Source organism: Suillus fuscotomentosus, assembly GCF_016647785.1.
Source record: "Suillus fuscotomentosus strain FC203 chromosome Unknown F5891scaffold_27, whole genome shotgun sequence".
Classification (NCBI taxonomy): Eukaryota; Fungi; Basidiomycota; class Agaricomycetes; order Boletales; family Suillaceae; genus Suillus; species Suillus fuscotomentosus.
The window spans coordinates 227,670-249,351 of record NW_024539539.1 but is presented as its reverse complement, the minus strand read 5'-3'; the positions used below and the strand labels follow the sequence as shown (position 1 = coordinate 249,351).

The 21,682-nt window shown below is 49.4% G+C and overlaps 9 protein-coding genes across 9 annotated transcripts; 2 read left to right on the top strand and 7 right to left on the bottom strand.

The window, feature by feature from the left end:
* Positions 1-3,509: 3,509 nt before the first annotated feature.
* F5891DRAFT_952215 (uncharacterized protein) lies at positions 3,510-4,109 on the bottom strand (the record flags this gene model as incomplete). The annotated part of the gene is made up of 1 exon (XM_041375096.1): positions 3,510-4,109. A coding segment is annotated over one exon (600 nt), but the record flags the coding sequence as incomplete, so codon positions are not given.
* A 177-nt stretch (positions 4,110-4,286) lies between these two features.
* F5891DRAFT_1188674 (uncharacterized protein) lies at positions 4,287-6,325 on the top strand (the record flags this gene model as incomplete). Its single annotated transcript, XM_041367032.1, has 8 exons — positions 4,287-4,539; positions 4,592-4,711; positions 4,889-4,967; positions 5,016-5,332; positions 5,379-5,419; positions 5,478-5,531; positions 5,585-5,941; positions 5,984-6,325. The coding sequence occupies 8 exons, from the start codon at positions 4,287-4,289 to the stop codon at positions 6,323-6,325; spliced, it is 1,563 nt and encodes a 520-aa protein (XP_041225935.1).
* A 1,129-nt stretch (positions 6,326-7,454) lies between these two features.
* F5891DRAFT_1188673 (uncharacterized protein) lies at positions 7,455-7,985 on the bottom strand (the record flags this gene model as incomplete). Its single annotated transcript, XM_041367031.1, has 1 exon — positions 7,455-7,985. One exon carries the CDS (start codon positions 7,983-7,985, stop codon positions 7,455-7,457), a length of 531 nt encoding a protein of 176 aa, XP_041225934.1.
* Positions 7,986-8,696: 711 nt separating this feature from the next.
* On the bottom strand, positions 8,697-9,971 carry F5891DRAFT_1188672 (uncharacterized protein; the record flags this gene model as incomplete). The annotated part of the gene is made up of 4 exons (XM_041367030.1): positions 8,697-9,128; positions 9,193-9,318; positions 9,371-9,815; positions 9,895-9,971. The coding sequence occupies 4 exons, from the start codon at positions 9,969-9,971 to the stop codon at positions 8,697-8,699; spliced, it is 1,080 nt and encodes a 359-aa protein (XP_041225933.1).
* Positions 9,972-10,728: 757 nt separating this feature from the next.
* F5891DRAFT_923102 (uncharacterized protein) lies at positions 10,729-11,100 on the bottom strand (the record flags this gene model as incomplete). The annotated part of the gene is made up of 1 exon (XM_041373820.1): positions 10,729-11,100. A coding segment is annotated over one exon (372 nt), but the record flags the coding sequence as incomplete, so codon positions are not given.
* Positions 11,101-15,235: 4,135 nt separating this feature from the next.
* F5891DRAFT_1033767 (uncharacterized protein) lies at positions 15,236-15,596 on the top strand. Its single transcript, XM_041361717.1, has one exon. It carries the CDS (start codon positions 15,246-15,248, stop codon positions 15,516-15,518), a length of 273 nt encoding a protein of 90 aa, XP_041225931.1. The 5' UTR covers positions 15,236-15,245; the 3' UTR covers positions 15,519-15,596.
* On the bottom strand, positions 15,553-16,827 carry F5891DRAFT_952342 (uncharacterized protein; the record flags this gene model as incomplete). The annotated part of the gene is made up of 2 exons (XM_041375107.1): positions 15,553-16,521; positions 16,576-16,827. 2 exons carry the CDS (start codon positions 16,825-16,827, stop codon positions 15,553-15,555), a joined length of 1,221 nt encoding a protein of 406 aa, XP_041225930.1.
* A 747-nt stretch (positions 16,828-17,574) lies between these two features.
* Positions 17,575-18,059, bottom strand: F5891DRAFT_1033761 (Metallo-dependent phosphatase-like protein; the record flags this gene model as incomplete). The annotated part of the gene is made up of 1 exon (XM_041361716.1): positions 17,575-18,059. A coding segment is annotated over exon 1 (360 nt), but the record flags the coding sequence as incomplete, so codon positions are not given.
* A 557-nt stretch (positions 18,060-18,616) lies between these two features.
* Positions 18,617-19,888, bottom strand: F5891DRAFT_1278284 (uncharacterized protein; the record flags this gene model as incomplete). The annotated part of the gene is made up of 2 exons (XM_041370310.1): positions 18,617-19,585; positions 19,637-19,888. The coding sequence occupies 2 exons, from the start codon at positions 19,886-19,888 to the stop codon at positions 18,617-18,619; spliced, it is 1,221 nt and encodes a 406-aa protein (XP_041225928.1).
* Positions 19,889-21,682: the final 1,794 nt, after the last annotated feature.

Sequence of the window (21,682 nt, the reverse complement as noted above, 5' to 3'; positions counted from 1 at the left end):
CCAGACTATCGCTGGCCGTCTGCAAGCATTGCAGGAATTGTGACCTCGTCAAAGGACGTAGTCCTGACCAATGTCTCCAGCTAAATAAGACATCTCCGGCGGACAGTTTGTTAATGTCGAGGTGATTTTTCATGGCAGCGAGGGGATCAATCATGCCTGTTTGAGCGGCCCAATAGACATCTTCGCCAGCAAGTGCAACCTTGGTACAAGGTAAGTGGAACATGGTCACACGGAAACCATTGCGATCTGTTTCGTCTCTCATGTCACTTACTCGTACGTGTACCAGCGGATCGAAGCTTCGCAGAGAGGGTACTGTAAACTTGCCAGTGTGTGCGAGCGTGAAGAAAGATGTGGTGAGACATGCGTATACTGCAGCGTGTAGAGATGTGGATAGATCTAGCGCTGAATGGAGGTGAATGATGAGTGACGTGGTGAAGGGTTCCCGTTTTGGACATGTGGAAGCTGCAGGAGCGAGACGTTTACCTCCTTCTAGTGCTAAGGATATCTGATCTTGTTCGACTCGCCAAGCTTGGCCATGTAACAGGTGCCAAGCTCTCATGGAATATAAGTAGTTCTCGAGTGTTTTTCCTGAATATAGCCTGGCACAGGAAGCGATGAACGCGAGAATCAAGATTGAAGACGCTGGGCAGCGTTGGGACTCTGGGACATTCCTGGAGTCACAAAAGACGTGAAACACCAGAAGACCCGAGCCGTAGGATTCTCTGGTGCTGGGAGCGTGGGAGTGCGTGATCACAGTCAGTATGCGGTCGAGGTCATTCTCGGATATTGTTACTGGTGAACCTGCATGATCTAACAGAGACCGTGATATTCCTGGTACCCATAGCCTTAGCCTATCCCATGCTAAACAATGCGGTCTAAGAGGCGACATGACGGGTGTTAAGTCTGGTTTGTAGGGACGAACTGATGCACTGGCAGAGGAGACAATGAAGGGGGGTGGTTTCACAAACTTGGTGGGTCTATTCCTGCCAGAAATCTTGTAGTTGGAGGAGTTGTTCTCCCCAGTAGCCGTCGTTCTCTGTGTCAACCACTTCATCAACACTTTGCTGCGAATCGAAGACGCGGGGACAATCAGATTCGGTGGAGGGTTCGATGTCAATGAGAAATTGGCAGAGATCTCCTGGGAGGGCGATTGGGGGTAGGAGGAACCAACATGGAGGGAAGACTCCTCGTGATGGATCGTCTGCTGGGTTGTCTGCGCTAGGAACGTACTGTAAGTGGAAGGAGGTTTCACCGCCGATTGACTCCAGCAAGCTGTGGATGCGACGAAACACAAGGTTGGTGGCTCAGTTGTGGCTGCGGTGGTTCTTCCATCCATCAACCACTCCCTGGTTGTCGCAGAACAACCAGAAGTGTTTGTGGATGCTGGGTTGATGACCGTTGAGGATGGCATGTACGAGGAGCTCGAACCCCATGCACTCAGCCCACCCAATGTCACGCTGACCTCTGCATGTTTGCCATCCAGGCAGCAGACGCCAGGCTCGCCAATGCCCATTGAGAGTAATTGCAATGCCGAAGGATGTACTTGCATCTGAGAAGGCCTGTAAGTCGATGAGGGAGGAGGGCTGTGTGATGAGGCATCCCACGAAGGGGTGATTGAGACATTCTTCCCACCACTCGAGCTCTTTGTTGAGATGATGATTGGAGTGACGTGGCACGAAAGGGCTATCGTGACTGACTCCGAGCATGGTCTCCAATCCACTGAGGTACGCACGTCCCGCTGGGACCACCAGGCATGAGTGCAACAATTTCCCGTAGAGCCGTTGGATGTCGAGTAGCGTGTGTGTCGCGTGTGAGCGCCAGTCTGTGATGGCAAGTAGATACTTCGCTTGTTTCTCGGGAGATAACCGGACTGATAAGCGCGAGATGTCCCAGAGAAAGCCCAGATAGAGCGCCACGAAGCTGAATAGCGTGTCTTTCGTGAGCTCCCACAGTATTCCCAAGAGACGAGACAATCTGGTGATGTCTTCGAACGCAAACGTGAAGTCTGCATCGATGTCAGACCTCGGCAAGGAATCAGAAAGATCACGCAGGGGAAACTTGCAATTTTCTGCATGGATGTCAAAGCTACCATCATCCAAAGGCCCACTTTCATACCACAGACGCCCTCCTGACCGTGACTTCCCGTTGGCCTCCAGGAGATCGTGCAGGTTCTTCCGATGTTCATTGTAAGTAAGAAGATGCTCGCGTCATATGCGAAAGAATAAATGATCACCCACCCATTTAGCCAGGGGTCCGATTCCACCTGTGCGAAGTAAGTCTGCTCCGGCATCAGCAACGTGTCCATAGACACCAGCTGATGGACCCATACCGAAGGATACGCAAGTGTCAACACACAAATCATCGTCAGGAAGGCGAACCATGGCTGCTGCCCATTGTGAGTGATGTAGAGGAATGGTACGATAAGCTTCAGCGACGTCGCGCGTGGCTGCTTGAGAGCCAGGTGGAAGAGAACGAATGATGGTACATATGGTGTCGAATGTTCCCCAAGTGCAAGGGAAGTCATCTGAATTGACACTGGAGTTGATGGAAGGGTTAGGATGAGCCAGAGATGTGTTGGCGGGGAATGAAAAATTCTGGATAACGCAGAACTTTCCAGGTTTTCCTGCTTTGGGGATGATGGAGATCGGAGATGATTGGAAAGGACCCAGAAGAGCATTGAGGCTGTCTTGTGATAACGGGCCGATGTACCGTCCAGTGGTAAGTTCATGTTCCAGAATTTTGTTGAAGGCGGTGCGAAAGATGGTGAGTGATGCACTATTTGGGGGAGATTGCATGTGAAGAACGATGGGTATGTGCAAGTTGAATCCAGACCGTAGACCTTCTGATAGATTGGGATACTCATTAAGAAGATCGTATTTACAAAGTTGAAGCTCCCATTCCCGATGATTGTATGGTGTGAGAGGGTGAAGTTTTCTGAGCCCGACCACATGACTGAGCTCCATGTGATGTGGCAAGACACCCGGAGCACACATGGTGTTCGTCGTGATGCCGACTGTTGCATCCGCGTGATCTTTGCCAATCGACACAAAGTGTTTTGTCTGAGTTCCGTACGAGCAAGGACTTTCCAGAGCGCATTGACGAGGCAGGAAATTTGTTGTTCCATAAGCGTTCGGCGACGCATTCGATGAATTTGTGGCCATGGGTCCCCAGACAGACGGCGCACACGGCTGGGGCACGATTGCCGTATGCGCTGTCTTGAAAACCTGATTGGTTGCCAGAGGTGTTGTGATTGTCCCTTGGTAAATGCGAGCGCCTCCTGGCGGATTGAGATGGTGACCTCTTCAAATGTCTCGAGCTGTGCTGTGAGGAGTGATCTCTGTGGTTGCTGCGCAACTCTTCCCTTGAGTGTCGTGGCTGGAGATGGTATACATGAAAGGCATAAATGCAAACGCAAATGCAATGTATCGCAAAGATGAGTAAACACATTGATGGGTTCAAAGGACCGATCAAGGTAAGGCATAACGCGAAAAACACCAGTTTGAATATTTTTAAACGTGGTTGGTTCGATGTGATTGTGAGGAGAAAGGGAATACAATTAGAAAGATTTCAAAGTAATTGAAAAAGGAGGTGCTAACCTGAGTATCTTGTCTGTGCACATCAGAACGAATGAGCGAGGCACGATAAACCCGCTCGAAGGTGCGCGCAAGGGTTGGCTCATCGATGACTGAAATATCCCAAGCACCTTTTGAGGATGGAATAGCATTGTGCCACGCTCTGCGTTGCTCTTCCTGGAATAGCATGATGGCTCGTTGAGCTAATGAGTCACGAGAGTTCCAGTAACAATGTAGCATGATGGCTCCCCAGAATTGGGCGAGCATCAGCACACGTTGTTGAGGCCAGTCGTGCTCTTCTAGAGCCGCGACTATGCGAGGAATAGCTTGTGCGAAATCTGCTGGGGATAAGTGTCTATCCGCTATGATGCCTGATGCCGGTTTAGAGGATGCAGAGCTTATCCAAACTGTGGAACCGTCTTCGCCGGTGGTAGGAACTAAGCTATCATCGTCACGAGTATGGTAGTTGACCATTGCATCGTCGAGTCCATGATTTGTCCAGTAGTACAATTCTATATACTGACCTTTGTCCAGTTTGGAGGGAACCTGAAAGTTTGAAAGTTCTGTCCCACCCGTCCAGCCCGTCCCGTCCAGCCTGTTCCATCTGTCCCATCTGTCCCATCCATCCGCATCGTCCGGCAAATGATGATCACATTGAAATGTGTCACTGATAGTCTTGCAGGTATCCCTGGCCTGTCGTTAGAGGTCACATTCATGTTTGCCTCATTGGCGACCGGCCTCAAGGACGATATCATTCTCATGCAGCCGGCTACACACAACATATGCAAGCCACCCTTATTTCTTCCTCCCAGTATTGTTTCTTTCCTCAGTGCCGCCTGCAAATTGCAAGTTGCATCTGTGAAGATGTGTTGGAGTGTCCTGAAGAGTAGTATTTGGGCTGGAAATTTTGCTGTTCATGAGAAGATGAAAGACTTATTCAAGATACACAGACACCCTCATGGCCTTAGTGAGTGTTTTTTCATCATGTGTCCACAAAGCTGAATGAATCAATTCAATAGCACGACACACGTTCTATCCACCATTCAAGATGTGTCCCAATTCCACCTGTGATTGCACACAAAAAGGCTTGATGCTCAGCAAGGCTGAACAGCACAAGGTGGTCTATTTTGGCCGCTCTGGTACGGTCCCTGCCTACAGTGTTCAACTGTATTGTGAATGTGAGTGCTACGTCTATTCGACAACCTGACTTAATGCAGCCGCTAAATTCCCCTCAGCCTGCAAGACGACTTATCACGCAAACTACAAGGTCACCGGTGACTGACGCATTTACTATAATTACACCACCGCACTGCCAGATGTTGTGCAGATTGCGGATCACTACTTTGTTGACTATGGAGTAGTGAGGTTATGGAAGGCCATGATGCATGCTTCCTGGTATGCATGCGCACGTTCTGAATCTGCCCTCACTGACCATACACTTAGTACATCAGCAACCAACTGCACACACATCTATAACATCGCACTTGCGAATGCAGAGTCCACACAGTTCCCAGGCACAAAATGGTTTAGCAAGGACATAACTATGGACCATGTCTGGAACACCTTTATCATTTGCACACTGCTTGAAGATTGCTGCGAACGCCATTGTCTCCTCGACGTCAGTCAGACTGTCAACCAGAACGAGCGCTTCATCAAGGCGATGTCAGACAGGAACCGACGCATGCGGACCTATAACCAACCACTTGCTCGTCGGCACTTTTGTGCTAAGTGTACCCGTATTTACAGTCATGGTGATATAAGTATGTATGCTTCTTGCAGTGCTGCTCTGCACTCACATTTTTACAGCCAACAAACTAGTCTCTGTCATTGTGGTGGATGGTGTCGTTGTGAGCCGTCCGTGCTGCTCTGTCCCCAACTGCTGGGTCCATCTCCGTACTCCTCAAGACCGCTTTTGTTACGTCCACTCTGCACGCCTTGAGCAATGTGCAATCAAAGGCTGTGCATGATCTGTGATATCAGGTAGCCTCACTTGCGACATCCCCGCACACCAGGAGTCTGAAGCACTGCACACTCTGTGGGGCAAGTCTCACTTCCGTCTGCATAAACACCTCGAGTGTTCAAGGGCTATCCACAGGCGTCTTGCAAATGTCCAAGTTGGAGACGACGATGACGGAGATGACGATGACGCAACGCAAGTAATTGGAGAGGAGGAGTATGATGTGAAATTGGGAAAGAAGAAGAGACTTCGTGCGCAGTTCACCCGCAACTATACTCATTGTGAGGAGCTGATTGTTGTGCCTTGCGGAATGATTCACGCTCGTGAGACTATGCACAATGCTGAGGGAGTGGGGAGTGTTGCTGAATTTATTCGCCATGTCTTCAGGGACCCAGAGATGTGCTCAACACATGTGTTCTTTGATAATAACTGCTGACTTGCGCTGCACGTCCAGAACGACCCATTCTTTCAAGACATCGGCCTTTCCATCGACGTCTTCCACTTTGAGTGCAAACATTCAAAGCAAGACACGTTCTTCCAAGAGAACTGCAACCCTGCCGCATTTCCGGAGCTCAAGATGGATGACGGGGAGTGGTACTTTAACTCTTCCGCTTGCGAACAGACTAACTCCTGGTTCGGTAAATTCAATCCTATCACGCGAGGCATGAAGCCAGTGAAGTTTGACTTCTTTCTCGACGAAATGATCTTATGCAGGAACCAGGAGATGTTGAAAAAATTGGAGAGGACTGGCAAGAAACCCTCAGTTTGGGCAAGGATGAGTTCGCCTGGTGTCTGACAGGCTTTGGACATATAGCTACCTGCTGTAATGTAGTTTTTTTGACTTAATTGATACGAGATCATCCGTGACGGCCTTGACATTATCCTGTGCAGGCGCGCCCTCAAAACCTCAAAATGAGTTAGCTACACCTAAGATTCCTATTGTAGATATTTTCTTTGTTGATGCTGATTGCTTTCCTTGGGCCACTTAGAAAAGGAAAGCAATCACGTCAACAAAGAAAATGTAGTTAGCTATACCCTACATCTATAGTACTGTAACCCGCCCTCAAAACTGTTCGTGTTAACCGAAGAAAATATCTTTAATACCCTACAGTATAGGTATAGCTGACTTACCTCTGAGGCAGAGCTCTTAACATGAATGGTTTTGGGGGTGGGCTGGCCCCTCTAAGCGGCCCATGTAGTTAGCTATACCTAGTATACTGTAGGAAAGCAATCGCATCAACAAAGAAAATGTAGTTAGCTATACCTATACTGTAGGGTATAGCTAACTACATTTTCTTTGTTGACGCGATTGCTTTCCTTGGGCTGCTTAGAAAAGGAAAGCAATTGCGTCAACAAAGAAAATATCTACAATACCTTACAGTACTATAGATGTAGGGTATAGCTAACTACATTTTCTTTGTTGATGCAATTGCTTTCCTTTTCTAAGCTGCCCAAGGAAAGCAATCGCGTCAACAAAGAAAATATCTACAATAGGAATCTTAGGTGTAGCTAACTCATTTTGAGGTTTTGAGGGCGCGCCGCACAGGATAATGTTAAAACCGTCACAGACGATCTCGTATCAATTAAGTCAAAAAAACTACATTACAGCAGGTAGCTATATGTCCAAAGCCTGTCAGACACCAGGCAAGCTCATCCTCGCCTAAACTGAGGGTTTCTTGCCAGGCCGTCCGACTGATTTTCACTGGGCCACTGCTAGCAGTGGTCACTCTCAGATGAACTAAAAGATGGAGGAGACACATGATTTAATTGACGCGGGATGAGCTAAAACAAAGAGGCGCGAGACAGCCTAAGAGATAGACATGAGATGGACAGCGACATGAGACTAAGACAAAGAGACATGAGATAACTAAGACAAATGCTGCTAATACCAGACAATGAGATGAATGAAAATACCTTCGAGGAACTCAGGACCGGGTCTCTGTCATGAACTTTGACCATAAACCATCTTCTGTTCGCCCAGCCTTGACAAACCTATCTGTAACATTGGCAGGCGCATCCGCCCAACGCCTCTTGTGAGCATGAAATGTTGTGCTAGTGTAAGGGACCCCAAACATCTTCTGGAACACCTTGGCGACACCTTGGCGACGCTTACTGATTGTCTCGCAAAGTCTGAAGCCCTTGGCAATATCACAGGCATAGAAATCTCCTGGCCAGACCTTGACATTGTTGTCCACATCAATCGTATCGGAGAGTGTGCCTCCAGATATGGCTGCATGAGCCCTCGAAGAACCTACTGAAGGGCGTGCAGTGGCCCGTTCGAGTGGTTTACGACGAGTATGAGGTGGGCTGGAGTCACTGGTTGTGGGACTATGTGGACTGCGATGGCGAATGTTCCATTTGGAAGGTTTGGCAGGCAGAGACAGTGTCCCAAAAGATGGAACAGAATATGCTGAATATGATAAGGAGGGTTGTCTGGAATGTGTTACAAGTAACATCGGCTACATGGCCCCCCTATCATTTTTCCCCTTCGTCCTCGCCCTCGTATGCCTCCGGCTCATACTTCTCTACCGACTATCCGTTGACCGGATCCTCGGGACCGTTCCCGTCCCTCATCCCCCTCCTATCGCACCAACGTGCGCACATGCCTTCGGGCTATGACTCGTTCTGACTCGTACCACCAATGTGGCTTTCCTTATCTTGTCTTATCTTTCCTCTGGCTCATGCGTGCTGCGCATTGTATCATTTACCATTGGCTCATTCCAACATTTCTCAGTCTCATTCCGCATTCAACCTCACATCACTAATCAGGCTCTGCTACCAGCGTACCTATACCCTTTCTGTTTCCCCTTTGCCCTTACCTACAGTATGGTAGCCTTGCCCTTAACCCTTTCCACTTAGTATAAGTAGTCGGTCACCCTGTACTAGATTCCCTAACTTGAATCTACTCAATCTTCCCTCGAACATACTTCCCTCTGAAGCCCCCTCAGCTTCAGTCTCTAGTATCTTTTCTTAGGTGCTCATCGTGCCTAAGTCTACCTCGATCGACTACTCATCGTTCGGACAAGACTGTCCTTACTTTGAGAACGTCAGTAACTTCAAAGACAGCCATCTTAGAAGTCACGTGACATGCGCGTCTCTGATATCTGCCGACTCGTCGTCACCAGTCTCAGTCGCTACACCGGACCCTTCCAGTTACGTCACGAACATTAGCGGACGACGCCCCTCTTAGGGCTCCGCATAACAGATCTATTTGAGTGCATAACAGAATGAGGCTTGGCAGGAGGAGGACTAGGCGAAGCTTCCGACAGAGGTTTGGCTTTACCCTTGCCCTTTGACAGCAACAAGGCCTCGACCTCCAACTCAGATGGCGAGGCGCTCATCTTGGCATCGTCCTGAGTGTGATGCAGCTGAGAACGAGAATGAGCATGGAAGACAACTTCATTAGGTGCAGGTAAGACGTTATGGTGCTGACACAGCTCCTCACGGACTGCAGCACGATCGGCAGCCAAGTGAGAGCGGAGGTTAGGTGGAGAGTCGTTGATACTTCGGATACAGCTATCAAGATCCACACATTGAGTTACGTTTGGGTTCTTCAGGAGGACCAGTTGGCCTTCGACGACAGTGATAAGGTAGTCTGGCTGTACACCTCGCCATTCTCGTCGTTGATGATTCCATACATGAATGATGGAAGGCGGCACCCACCCCTTCATCGACCCTTGCAGCGGCTAGTCCCATCAGGGATATAACTTGATGGTTTAGTGATAAGTGAGGCCAAGTAAATGACGGTGTGCCTGACTGGAACTCAAACATGTTGGGCTGACCACTGTCCTGTGAGTGTGATGATCAGTGTCTACTGCATAGCAGAGAAGGAGCAACTAACCTTTACCCAGGAATACACAACTGTATGGTACCGTGCACGATTCTGCACCTCGATCTCGTCAGCACGGCGCTGACGCTGTTCTTCCTCGTGTTTGGATGTTTCTGCTAGCTGCGCTGTGAAGACTTCAGGCATTTGCATATGATAGCAGGGGCCATTCTCTGGGGAGGTGCAATTGCGTGCAGGTACAGTTCGAGCCTTTGTCAGCTTCTGTGCTTGCAGGTCATCAGGCAGATGCTCAATGTGAGCCTCGACAACGGGCACAACACTTGATACATCATGCAGCTGAGGAGATGGTGAACGCGACAGATGCTCGGTGGATGCAGGAATATGGGACTCATCGGCACCAAAGTTGCATAATGGCTGCCCAGGATCATCTTCGAGCTCCAACCCTTCAGCACCATTTGGATCGCCAATGTGGTCGATAAGGTGGTAGCCGCCTAGGCGCCTGCAGTGTTTGCGGCAAGTTGACCGAGCACAGTTCTTATTGACACGGGTGTTGGTACAGCCCACAACCATGCACACACGCTTTGGCACCGGCAGGTGGGCGCTTCTGGTTCGCTGATGGGTATGAGCGTGGGCAACAAGTGCCAGAGAGGATCATGGCGATCCGAAGTGCACAAAGTTGCACTTTGTACCATCCTGACCGACATCAAAACACTGTGTATCCCATCAACACATACTGCAGTCAAAGAAGATGGAGGAAAGAACTTACAATCGCTTGCCAATGGCCATGGTTTCCATGTTCATTGGATTTGCACACCATCCATGGACATGGTTTATCGCATGTTGTGCATGACACTTCATACGTGGGACGTGGGCCTGTGGGGGGCTGAGCTGCGGGGCGTGGCATCACAAGCGTCTGGACAGAGTAACAGTGTGACAAGATAGAGAGAAAGATGCAGAACGATGAGAGAGAAATGAAACGCGGCGGGTTGATATCGATGAACAGGGCTCTTTTATATTCCTGAGGGCGGGGGAATACTGTGGGCGGGGGCATACTGCCAGAATGCCTGAGGACAGCATGAAAGACAGCTCCAGGCTGCCTGTAAGTTGAGCGGCACCCAAAGGAATTCATAGACTAGCAGTGAGCAAGGGAGTGCTGGCCTGGAGAAGGCAAAGATTGGACTAACCTTGCCTCAGGGCCTGTTTCCAGCATAGAGTGGAGCAGAAAGTCCGTTAGCATAAACAACGCCAAGTGACGACGAGCAACGAGCAACGAGCAGGGCGTGATGCGCAACTGGCATCTGACGCTCAAATTTCCAAGCCCAAAAGTATATTCCGAAATTTCGGAGGAATTCCGGATCCAAATTTGGGGTGGGACGGGACGGACGGTCCATTCCAAAATTCTGGTATATACCCAGTTTGCGTGTTGCGAACTCTGAAATTAAGGCTTCTTCGTCATTGGCGAAGGGACGAGGGCGCATGGGCATTGGAATGTGTTTTAGACGGTTTTTCTTCTTTTCATCTGCGCGCGCTGTAGCTTCTTCAAGTTGCAAAGCTGCTCGTTGATGTTCCTGATCTTCTTCGTCTAAACGCTGCTTCTCTGCTTTCAGTCTGTCGTCTTCTGCAAGTTGTTGTTGCCATTGTAAACACAAGTCTTCATTGGTGGTCACCCATATGTTGCGAAGGGTGTCGGCGGCCTGGGCTTCGGTGATGTTGGCTGTCACCATGCTGATCCGACTGACTCGATACCTTTCGGACATGAAGTCTGGGCAAACTGAAAACCTAGGATCCGAGTGGAGTCTATCCATTGTAAAACTTTCCGGTAAAACTGCTGTAGCTGTTTTGTCGATTTTTTTTAAAAGTGGCTAGAGCAGAGTATGGCTAATGATGATAGCACAAGGCGAAATGCTCAGTGTATGAGCAATAGTGGTTCTCAAAGTTAACTTCGTAGAATTTTGAAAGGTCAAAGATTTGCGAGTTGCCGGTATTATTGACGCTCCGATGCTGACAAATAAACCCTAAACGTTGTACTGTGACCATCATCTCCTGGCACCTGCTATAGTGTTCTGCAACTCCATCTAGTATGCCCCAAGAATCTGATCGAAAGAAGCTGCTTCGTAGTCTCAAAAAAACGAGCAATGATCTCACCATCGCACGTTATATGGAACTAATTGAGTTTATGGTAGATCAACTATTAGATGAAGACGATGATGAAGACTCTGATAAGGAATCTGATGGCGCTGCCAATGGCCGTAGTGGCTCAGATGTTAGTATACGGACCGCATCACCAACATGGCCAGTATCCCCAGTGTCCCCTATGTCGTCGATTACCTCTGCCTTGTCAGACAACTCTCTGACGTCACTCTCAACTGCATACTCCGAGTTCCTATCGCGTGACATCCCAGATATGTGGGAATGAGTCTTTACTCAGTTTGCCGATGCAATCACTGCACTCCACGACGAGGTGGAGAAATGTCGGGTCCTTGATTTCTGTCCATCTCTGAGTCGCGCGCCTCAGCTACACCTGCTGAAGGAGTGGGCTCTATTCTCACCTGAAAAATTCCGTCGCAAGCTCCGTGTTGATGCGGATGTGTTTGAAGAACTTACAAAGTTGATTCAAGGACACGCCATCTTCTACAATAATTCGAATAACCCCCAACTCCCCGTCCCAATACAGTTCGCCATGTTTCTCAATGGCGCTGGCCATTATGGCAATGCCGCAACCACCGAAGACATATCCGACTGGGCTGGCGTGTCTGTGGGGACCGTCTACAATTGCTATAAATGTGTGATGATTGTGATCCTGCAACTTCACGACCGGGCCATTCATTTTGATTCACTTGATCACGAGGATCAAATTGAGCGAGAGTGGGCGAAAACTTACGTGGAAAGTAGGACATGTCATGAATGGCGTGGAGGCTTCCTTTGTGTCGATGGGACTCCGTCTCCCTTACACGAGAAGCCAGGTTGGCACGGGGAGGGTTTCTTCAACAAAAATTCAGACTATTCTCTAACAGCGCAGGTAAGTGTCAGTTCGATGTGCAGCGCAGCGACTTACAATCAAAAAAGGTCATTATATTCCCTCACAACCTTCGTATCGTGGACTATGTCATCGGCGTACCTGGAAGTCTCCATGACTCAAATGTATTTGCGCGGACAAGAGTTTCCCAGGATCCCGAGTCGTTTTTCGGTGCAGGAGAGTGGTTGTGGGCGGACTCAGCATATGCTGCACAAACCTGGTGTGTGCCACCGTATAAACGGCCACCGGGAGGGTGTTTGACCCCGGACCAAAAGACGTTCAACTATAACCTATCGACAGTGAGTAGGAATGGCAATATACATTCATAGTCCTTACCCAATATCTAGGTCCGTGTTCGTTCAGAACATTTTTTTGGCTCTATCAAGGGCCGGTTCCAATCACTGCGGGAGCTTCGCATCCCAATCCAAAGTCAGAAGGACCTCGACTACGCAAACATGTGGATCCATTTGTGCTTCATTCTGCACAATCTAATCATCAAAATCGAGGAAAAATCCAACCATGAGGACACGAATGTCTGTTTCTATCAGCAAACTCGGAGGTTGAGGCGAGCTGATGGTGATGCAGGAGAGGATGATCAGCAAGAGGGTGGTGCGGTAGGTGATCAGACCTACATTGGAACTGCAGGGCAGGATTTTCGCAACACGTTAAAGATGTGGTTGCTTTCCTCGTTGGAGCAACGCTAAAGACGCGGTTGCTCTGTCAAGTAGAAGCTCTTTGTCCTCTTTAGTACATACATAACCTTTGTCAAGTAGAAGCTCCTCGTCCTCCTTAGTACCCAACGAGGGAAATTTGCACTTGAGCTCGGCGAACTCAAAGCGCTTATCCCAAACCTGTAGCGTTTGCTGTGTGTAGTCACGCTTGAGATCGAGTACAAGATGGTATGCATTTCCAAGTCCTAAAAACGAGTGGTAATATAGACCTACTTCAGTTTGATTCAAAACCACGCTCCATGGCAATACGACGAATCCGAGCCTCCTCCTCTTCTCGACGTGCACGAGATAGCTCAAGCTCGAGTCTTGCAAACTCAATTTGTTGAGTCATCCTCTCCTGCTGGTGGAGACGGTCTTGTTCCGCAAGACGCATTGCATGCTCCCGCTCATCACGAGCACTGCGGGCCTTGAGATCACGAGCCCAAATGTCGCCCTGAAGTTTCATACGTTTATAGCTTTCGTGCTCGGCATGACCCTCACGTTTGCTGTCGAGGTGCTTCATTAGAGAGTCTGCCGTTTGGGACATTTTTTCTGCAGCGGCAGAGGTCTGGTCAAGGGCACTGCTGCCAGGGCGTTTGCGTGATGAAGAGGGGGGACGACTAAACTGAGGTGATGCACTTCAAGTAGGTGGATGAGACTGTTTTGCGGCAAGAGAAGGTGAACTTTCACGACTTCCTTTAAGTGAGCTGACACGGAGAGACCGCAGTGCTCGGCTGGCACCAATATCCGAGTCTTCTGAGTCGATAGGTGTAGACTGACAGCTAGGTGAAGAATCTTTGAAATCGGAAAAAACAGACAGTGGATTATCGGGGGCACTTCGATTGCGTACTGGTGAGCGCTCAGGAGAATTCAATGATACCACTCCAGGTGCATCAGAAGTTGAGATGGGAGGGAGCTGAGGTCGTTGGTACCAGGGTGGCAATGGATGCAGCGAGAACGAGTCAGGTGTATTGCTAGGACCACAGTCCAAAGGTATCAGCGGTGACGAGGAGGATTGTGATTCTATGCGGGGGGGCTGGTCGACCAGCATATCATCTGTCACATCTACAACGGCACCATCATCCACACTGCGAGTACCGACCTCAACTATTTCTCCATCTTCAGGATCATCATCTGTGCGAGCATCATTGTCGACTGTAGCCAATGGTTTTGGGTGCTTGGAAAGATTGAAATGTTCCAGCACAGCAGATGCAAAATCTTGCCCTGCGTCCGCAGTAGAGAAGGCGTGATTGAAGGCTGGATTTGTCCGCCACCAGCCATGAAGCTCAGGCCACCAGGGAAATTTTTCGAGCTTTGTATCTGATGGAGACATGGTTAGGACAGGTGCAGATCAACAGCGGCTGAAACTTACCGATCAAAGACTTCATCTTTGGATCTTCTTGTAGCTCTGCATATGTCTTTCCTGCTCCCGACTGCTTGAGTTCCTTGTTGAATTTGTTGTATTTTTTTCTCAGTCTGAAACAGCTTATCAGTGATTCCAGTGGGAAGACGGATGACGCAGGAACTAGATACTTACGTGCCGAAACGGGTTGAAACTGGTTTTATGAATGCCTTGGGATCCTCCTTGAAGAGTCGTTGAACCTCCAGATCCTCGTCGTTCGAAAATACAGCTTGTGCGACCTGTGAATAGACAACATCTCTCGAAGTACCACTCTGCTTCTTCTTCCGACCTTGCTCCTTGGCATCCTTTGCAGAATCGGAGAAGAGCTTGATGTGTGCGTCTTCATTTTCCTTGCACCAGGTAAGTAGGCGTTCAGTACGAGCGCTACGGACCCCCTCCCAATGGATAGTACACTTCTTTGAGGTGTCTGTACCAGTGGATGTATTGGTCCGACCTCTTTGATTGGATCTTGACATGATCCAGGGTGTTCCTACTGACAGCGATTAAGAATCAGATTAGAGCTTTGGCAGCGTTGACACCAGCAGCAACGACGTCGAGCACGCCGGCAGGGCAGGTCGGAGTTCAAAACCTGCCGTATCGGCAGCATCCGAATTCGCTATGAATTCTTTTCAAGGTTCGACTTTGAGAACCATTAATGATAGGGAGAGGAAGAGAAAGCGTGAGTTATTCTTCCCGAAATGGCATAGACTTCATTCTAATCACGTGTTCGTTCCTCACACTTTGAGAGAACACGAGGATAGCTTGGTCGTTCCAAAATCATGATAGAGATTCCTCAGTCAAATGCTCGCGCCGCGTTCCTTGACCTGGAGCTTATATGTATCACTGTTCGAGTTGCAATATGCCGAACTCAATTTGTCGGAGATGACTCTAGCTTGTTTAATTCATGAACGACTTGGGCTTAAGTTTGCTGTCTTCGACACTGAGGAGGCGTGCTGGAGCATACAAATGATTTGCGTAGGACCGACTACTAGTAGTACGTATCTCGATGGAAGTCATCCACCAGCATTCAGAAATTTTCATTCGACTGGCTGCTCTCATATCTCACAATTTTAGTATCAACTACTGGAATATCTACAGATTTCTGCCATCACCGTTTTCTGCCAATAGCATGCAGATACTCGTCAAATGTCCTCACCAGCCGCTCAATCGGTTGCCTTATAGGCGTAGCACCATCCACAATGCTCGGACTCCCAAGCATCCCAGCTCTCGCCCACCCATCCACCATCACGTTCCCCCACAACACCATCCAGCACATCGTCCACATCCATCCCATCCAGCCACCTGTCTTATTCCCCGCAACAGCACGCTCAATGACCATCCCAACGCCCATCATTCCAAATGGCAGCACCATGCGCCACATCTCCGAGGACGGGTCGATGGGGAGTAGTGCGAGGTGATGAATGAACCCAGAGGCGAGGAACGTGCCTATGACGCCCCCGATACGCCCGAAGAGCAGAGAAAATGGCTTTCCCCCGAGGAAGATGAATATCCGACGCAACCACTGGTGCCAGCGACGGCTCCAGAATTCTCTAAGAGAGGTGGCGCGCCAGGGAGAGTCAATTAAGGGGGGGCATTGGTCTGGATGTTGCCTGAATATCAGTACGCAAATAACTACGATGATCTCGTAATTTGCTTTGATTAATGAGTAGACGGCGAATGCGCATAGCGTGGCGATGATACTCGATCGTAAATAACGGAGGTGTGGGGGAAGTGAGTCGTCGAAGATGGTACCACCATCAACAGATCCCAATGTATCTGGAGAGAACGACTTCACGGCGAAGTGAATCGTGCCAAAAAGAAATATGTGCTTTAGACCAGAGGCTAAGGCGGATGTAGCAAAGGCCAATCGTGAGGATGTAGGATGTGTCTCAGGCAGGATGTACATTCCCTGCGACCAGTCCCAGCCACAACCCCGAAAGTTGCATACCAAATCAATTGCGTCGAGCACAAGATTTTGCTTTGGCACGTCGGTTGACGATGGGCGAGCCATACGAACAAAAGGTTTCGTCTGCACGGTCCATTCAAGGGTGCGTGCTGCAATACAAACCATGGATAGCTAAGAGATCAATTCAATGATGTGGCAGTCAATGCGAATATAATAGGAATTCACCCGCAGATCGATATCGAGAAAGGCAAGTTTCGGTTGCCCCATGGACATGTCTAGCGATGTCGCCGCGCGAAATGCAAGGATCGCGGTGATGGGCCATAATGCAATGCGGACTGACTGCGTTCGGGGCAGCAGGACAAGAAAAGCTGTGACGAAGTAACATGCGACTGGTGGAAGGACCCGAGAAGCGAAGGTTTCAGTTGTGAGTAGTACCCTAGTTGTGGGGAGACGCAGGACGTCCAGCAAGGGTAGCATTGTGGCCGTTATGCGGGCATCTGGTGTCAAGCCTGAGGTTCATACGTTTATAAGTAGGTTCAATATAAAGCCCCCGTGAATCAAATTATCATATACAGTGCCATGGAGTACATGTATATGTATGTGATTGGTCGATTGGGGATATTTCTCAGCGTTGCCGCAACAATGGACGTGGCAGAGACTGATGGTGCAGATATCAACGCAGCAACGTGAGTTACGTGACAGCGAGGATAATTGCAAAGGAAAAACAAATTGTGTGATATGGGTTGGTAAGAAGATACTTATATGTTCTTGCGTGCGTGGTCGTACCTGCCAGTTCAGCTCACTTTCCTGTGGTACAAGTGCATGATAGTACAAGGATAAGGGCACGACGTGTGGACCTAAACTTGTAAGTGGGTAGAGAGCTAGCGGTATGGATATGTTACCAGTCAGTGAGTTTGCGCGAGATTTCTTATATATCAATAACTATAGCAGGCCGGATATCACGGTCTCGCGGACCTCCTACCACAGATGCATTGACAGCAACCGTCCTTGTACTATTATCCCGGCCACCCCAAAGCATCGCCCATAGCAAATGCATAGTGCGAAACCGATCCCCTCTCTTGAGCACGATGTCTTCCCATATTGACTGAGCAGAATTCCAGGGCATATTCTCGGTTCAACGACCGCCACGAATGTGTCCGGACACATGAAGCACTGGCGGGTGCGTCCTACAGAGCTCCCGTATACGTGCAAGCAGGGCTCTGCAACCAAGTCCAGAGAGATCGAGATGACCGTGAGGAGGGCCATGAGTGATAAGAATATCTGTGTCGTTTTGAATGATAGACCAATGGCTGGGAGTGCCAGTGACACCCGTACGTGAGTATTGGAAGGCGCCATTGCCGTGCTGCGAAGTAAACGGGCTGCCAAAGATTTTGAATGCGCGACCGCGCACATGGATAGTGTGAGCCTCGTCCTCCAGATATATGATGCAACGCTCTTGCCATGCGTGGACCCATGAACGGCCCTCGACTGTCTGAAGGTACGTATCGTGGTTACCGGCGATAACGATTTTGTGTTCGTGCGGAAGAAAGACTAGCCAGTCAAAGGCGACCTGGAGCTCACGGGGAGTGCCGAAATGAGTGAGATCGCCCGCGTGAATGAGGACATTACCGGGGATATGTTGGCGTTGTGCGTGTCTGATATGCATATGGTGCGGACGGGAGAAGACAAAGGACGTGGCAGTTGTTGGCCAAGATATATACCTTTGAGGTTATGTAAAGGCCAGGTTGGTCTTTAACAGCTCCCATATTGGACTAGGAGCTTTGCGATTGATGATTGCATCGAAGCCAGACATGCTCGTTCGCAAAGGATCACATACGCCCGCCGTGAGGAAAAGCGCCGCTGAGGATCAAATGCTGGCTTAGTAAGCGAGATATAAATCTTGAAACTAGTAGCTCGGTCGTTTCAAAACCATGATACAGAGTCCTCAGGCCGATACACTCGCGCTGCGTTCCTTGACCTGGAGCCCATCTCAATGCTCGCGTTGCGATATGCCGAACTAAATTTTACGGAGATGACTCTAGCTTGACAAGACTTGGGCTTAAGTCTGCTGTCTTCGACACTGAGTACTGAGTACTGAGGAGGCGTGCTGGGGCTATAATACAAATGATCTGCGAACCGACGACTAGTAAGTATCTCGATTTCGGAAGTCATCCACTAGCGTTCAGAAGTTCGCATTGGACTACTAGCTGCTCTCGTATCTCACAATTTTAGCATCAGCTGCTGGAATATCTACAGATTTCTGCCATCACCGTTTTCTGCCAATAGCATGCAGATACTCGTCAAACGTCCTCACCAGCCGCTCAATCGGTTGCCTTATAGGCGTCGCACTGTCCAAAACGTTCGGACTCCCAAGCAACCCGGCTCTTGCCCACCCATCCACCATCACGTTCCCCCACAACACCATCCAGCACATCGTCCACATCCATCCCATCCAGCCACCTGTCTTATTCCCAGAAACAGCACGCTCAATGACCATCCCAACGCCCATCATTCCAAATGGCAGCATCATGCGCCACATCTCCGAGGACGGGTTGATGGGAAGTAGTTGGAGGTGATGAATAAAGCCAGATACGAGAAATGTGCCTATGACGCCCCAGTTACGCCCAAAGAGTAGATAAAGCGGGTTTCCCCCAAGGAAAATGAATATCCGACGGAACCACTGATGCCAGCGTCGGCTCCAGAATTCTCTGAGAGAAGTAGCGCGCCAGGGAGAGTCGATTAAGGGGGGGCATTGGTCTGGATGTTGCCTGAATATCAGTACGCAAATAATTACGATGATCTCGTAATTTGCTTTGATTAACGAGTAGATGGCGAATGCGCATAGCGTGGCGATGATACTCGATCGTAAATAACGGAGGTGTGGGGGAAGTGAGTCGTCGAAGATGGTACCACCGTCAACAGATCCAAATGTATCTGGAGAGAACGACTTCACGGCAGAGTGAATCGTGCCAGAAAGAAATAAGTGCTTCAGACCAGAGACTGAGGCGGATGTAGCAAAGGCCAATCGTGAGGATGTAGGATGTGTCTCGGGCGGGATGTACATTCCCTGCGACCAGTCCCAGCCACAGCCCCGAGAGTTGCATACCAAATCAATTGCGTCGAGCACAAGATTTTGCTTTGGCACATCGGTTGACGATGGGCGAGCCATACGAACAAAAGGTTTCGTCTGCACGGTCCATTCAAGGGTGCGTGCTGCAATATAAATCATGGATAGCTGAGAGATAGGTTGAACGGTGTGGCAATTGATGCGAATACAGGAACTCACTTGCAGCTGCATATTCAAAACTGCAAGTTTCGGTTGCCCCATGGACATGTCTAGCGATGTCGCCGCGCGAAATGCAAGGATCGCGGTGATGGGCCACAACGCAATGCGAACTGACTGCGTTCGGGGCAGCAAGACAAGAAAAGCTGTTGTGAAGCAACATGCGACTGGTGGAAGGACTCGATAAGCGAAGGTTTCAGTTGTGAGTAGTACCCTAGTTGTGGGGAGACGCAGGACGTCCAGCAAGGGCAGCATTGTGGCCGTTATGCGGGATTCTGGAGTCAAGGTTCAAACGTCTATAAGTAGGTTCAATGTAAAGCCCCCGTTAATCAAATCATCGTATACAGTGCCATGGAGTACATGTATATGTATGTGATTGGTCGATTGGGGACATTTCTCAGTGCCGCCGCAACAACGGGCGTAGCAGAGACTGATGATGCAGATGGGTCAACGCAGCAACGCGACAGCGAGGATAATTGCAAAGGCTAAACAAATTGTGCGATATGGGTTAGTAAGAATATACTTATATGTTCTTGCCGCTTGGTCGTACCTTCAAACAAATGCATACTATCTGCAACACGACTGAAACATAATTTTTACGATTAAGCTCAGTCTTATACTCGCCTTATCTAAAGTATAGTCTAAATATAAGCACGCATAGCCGCCGGCATGTTGTCCACTCGCAGCTCTATCCATTTTCTGCATCATGCTGTGTTGTTGCTCACTACTATGGCAACCTCTGCTTCACTTCACGGTGTTGTTGCCAACTTGTTGAACGGAAGCAGATATCAGATTGACAAAAAGAATTACTGGCGTCATGACGCTTTCATCGCGACTCCAGAATTGGGAGATGTTTGAATCAACGTGTTCACGTTTGGTGCGAATAAGAACTAGCTGCTCTCGTATCTCACAATTTCAGCATCAGTTACTAGAACATCTACAACTTCCTACCATGAAGGTTTTCTGCTAACGTGTATGCAGATACTCGTCAAACATCCTCACCAGCCACGTCAATCGGTTGTCTTACAGGCGTCGCACTATCCAAAACGCTCGAACCCCCAAGCATCCCAGCTCTCGCCCACCCATCCACCATCACGTTCCCCCACAACAGCAGCCAGCACATTGTCCACACCCATCCCATCCAGCCACCTGTCTTATTCCCCGCAACAGCACGCTCGATCACCACACCAGTGCCCATCATTCCAAATGGCAGAAGCATACGCCACATCTCCGAGGATGGGTCGATGGCGAGTAGTGCGAGGTGATGAAAAAATCCAGAGGCGAGGAACGTGCCTATGACACCCCCGATACGCCCAAAGAGCAGAGAAAATGAGCTTTCCCCCGAGAAGGATGAATATCCGGCGGAACCACTGATGCCAGCGTCGGCTCCAGAATTCTCTGAGAGAAGTGGCGCGCCAGGGAGAGTCGAATGAGGGGGGGCATTGGTCTGGATGCTGTCTGAACAACAGTACGCACATCACTACGGTGAGCTCGTAACCGGCTTGGAGCACTGAGTAGATGCCGAATGCGCACGTCGTCGCTATGATGCTCGATCGTAGATAACGGAGGTGCGGGGGAAGTGAGTCGTCGAAAATGGTGCCACCATCAACAGATCCGAATGTATCTGGAGAGAAAGATTGCACCGCAGAGTGAATCGCGCCGCAAAGAAATAAGTGCTTGAGACCAGAGATTAAAGCGGATGTAGCAAAGGCCAATCGTGAGGATGTAGGATGTGTCTCAGGCGGGACGTACAGCCCCTTCGACCAGTCCCAGCCACAGCCTCGAAGGTTGCATGCTAGATCGATTGTGTCGAACACAATATTTCGCTTTGGTGCGTCAGTTGACGATCGGCAAGCCACACGAATAAAGGGTTTCGTCTGCACCATCCATTCAAAGGTGCGTGCTGCAATACAGACCATGGATAGCTGAGAGATAAGTTTAATGATGTGGCAGTCAATGCGAATATAATAGGAATTCACCTGCAGATCGATATTGAAAAAGGCAAGTTTCGGTTGCCCCATGGACATGTCTAGCGATGTCGCCGCGCGA